Raw genomic sequence first — 2,500 nt, 5'->3', positions numbered from 1 at the left:
ACGAAACAGAAAAGCGGGGCCCAAACACACCAAAACTTCCATTCAGCGGCGGGGGCGGGTTAGCAGCGTACTTAGGAGGGAATGCAAGTGGTTGCATCATTAAAATCCAAAGCTGTGTGTTCCAAAATAATACTGCATTATGGGGCGGAGGTCTTCAAGTGGAGATGGGCGACAAATCAGAGCAAAACAAACTTGTAGTGAGGGAAACAACGTTTGAGAAAAACGTCGCTGTGTACTATGGTGGAGGAGCCCGAATAGGAAATTGGCCTCACAAGGGAGACCAACTTGGCATAAACAAATTTATGATGCACAACACCTCATTTTTGAGCAATACCGCAACTCAAGGCGCGGGTGGTACGACAGTTTACGGAAAAACAATTCCCCGAAAGTGCACCAAGCACTCTGATCCAGATGTAACTCAATTTTCCTTTAATGATTGCCGATGGATAAAGAACGTCGGGAATATAGGAGCCGCCATGTCAATGTTTCTTTATAACCAGAATGAAGACGCTGTTGGACCAGAAATTCCTTACCATGTCCGTTTTGAGAATGCTTTGTTTCTACTTAACAATGTATTTCTGCTCGACAGTAATTTGATGATAGGTCAAGGATCTCTTTACAGCGTTCAGGTTCCCATTATATTCAAAAAGAATGCGCAGTTCGAAGGCAATAACTATTCCGCTTTACTTCTAGATGGATCAGTAATTCAAGTTCACGGCACATTAAATTTTACTAATAACACTGGCATCAGAGGAGGGGCGATAGCAATGTACGGCCGGTCGAGAATAATCTTTTACGAAAATTCCAATTTAACCTTTGAGGGAAACACAGGTGATGACAAGGGCGGAGCACTTTACATCCAAGCCCCAGGACCTCCTCTTGTAAGTTACAACGCAACTGATACCAACAGTCACCCCTGTTTTTTTGGGTACTCTAATTCGTCAATGAATTACAACGAATGGAAAACAAATGTTTCCTTTAAGAATAACTATGCACATTTAGGTCAGTCAGTCTACGCCACAACTTTGAAAAACTGCCGCCAAGTAGGTGAGAGTCGTAAACACAATGATGTTCTTAAGTGGAACTTTATTAAGTTCGAAAACAAAACCTCCCTTCGGGACGAGGTTGTAACGGATCCAGTAAACATAACATATAACATGGAAGACTGGAAGGTCGCCCCGGGTGAAGTTTTCAATGCAACGGTTCATTTGATTGACGAAGTTAACAATTCTGTGCCGGGGATTGTAAATGTTAGTATCAACAGTATCAACCCGTCTTCAGTCGTCCTTCTTAGACCGCAGTCGCCCTTTCTCGTAACTAACGGCTCAATTAGAAATATCCGCTTGCTCGGCGTTAATGGAGGCAGCTTTTCTGTGGGATTGACTTATCTTGGAAGTCAAAATCTAAGGACAACATTATTCGGTCTAAGCCTAAAGAAGTGCTACCCTGGCTTTACATATTCCCACAGTTCAAAAAGATGTGAATGTATGACAGCCACGCCATCCAGGCAGTCAACAGGCATCTCGCGGTGTGGCCCTTATAGAAAGACCGTCTATGTGAAGGAAAGTTACTGGGCTGGAAGTGTTTCTGGTGAATTTGCCACGTATCTCTGTCCTACAGGATACTGCAAATCAAGCTCAAACAGGTCGCAAGAGTATCGATATGTGGTGGGCCAAGTATGCAATGACAAAAGGGATCCGAGTAGCGTCCTATGCGGGAAATGTAAGAAGGATTTCAGCATTACCTTTGGTAGTGAACAATGTAGTGAAAAATGTTCTAACCTGGACGTGCTTTACCTGATACCTTTTGGCTTAGGCCTCGTTCTTCTTGTCGTTATAGTTATGCTGATAGATCTCGATTTCTTCACCGGATACTTGAACGCGTGGTTGTACTCATATCAGGTCATGAAACTGTTGACACCTGAAAAGTTTCAATTTGACCCTTTTATCGAGTTTGTTATCGGTTTGGTCAATATCCAAATACGGTTTGGACACCACAGTATCTGTTTCGCCAAAGGCTTGGATGACGCCGATAAACTGATGATGATGTACGCCATTCCGACGTTTATATTAATGGTTGTCTCGTTCTTGAAGTGGTTAGTAGGCGCCTACCCAAACTGGTGCTTTAGCAAAAGAGTCAAGGCTCCCTTCCGCGCTATATGCACCCTTATTGTGCTCTGCTATACGGATATCACTAGAATTTCCCTAAAGATCTTGCATCCTGCCAATGTTGGATCAAAGACCGTTTTGTATGTCAATGGTAGCCTCGAGTTTTTTCATGGAAAGCATCTCTGGTATGCAATAGTTGCCGTGATCTACATTTTGGCTTTTGTGCTTCCATTCCCACTAATCCTCTTGTTCCGCCCGTTCCTGACTAGAGGTCTTCGCCCCGTGTTGAATCTCAATCGCTGGCTACCGTTTTTTGATGCTTTTCAAAGCTGCTTCAAGAATAAATATCGCTGGTGTGCAGCTTTCTATTTCATCTGCCGACTGGGAATCTT

General features: G+C 43.5%; 1 protein-coding gene across 1 annotated transcript in view; it reads left to right on the top strand.

The window, feature by feature from the left end:
- LOC137983246 (uncharacterized) overlaps nt 1-2,500 on the top strand; it is a 5,899-nt gene that overhangs the window by 820 nt on the left and 2,579 nt on the right. The window contains exon 1 of the mRNA XM_068830440.1: nt 1-2,500. This exon is cut by the window's left edge and continues 820 nt beyond it; it is cut by the window's right edge and continues 2,579 nt beyond it. Within this exon, the coding sequence (XP_068686541.1) occupies nt 1-2,500 (2,500 nt within the window).

The sequence above is a fragment of the Montipora foliosa genome, chromosome 13 (genome assembly GCF_036669935.1).
Source record: "Montipora foliosa isolate CH-2021 chromosome 13, ASM3666993v2, whole genome shotgun sequence".
NCBI lineage: Eukaryota > Metazoa > Cnidaria > Anthozoa > Scleractinia > Acroporidae > Montipora > Montipora foliosa.
Note: the sequence above shows the minus strand (reverse complement) of the source record. Positions and strands in the feature narration are given on the sequence as shown.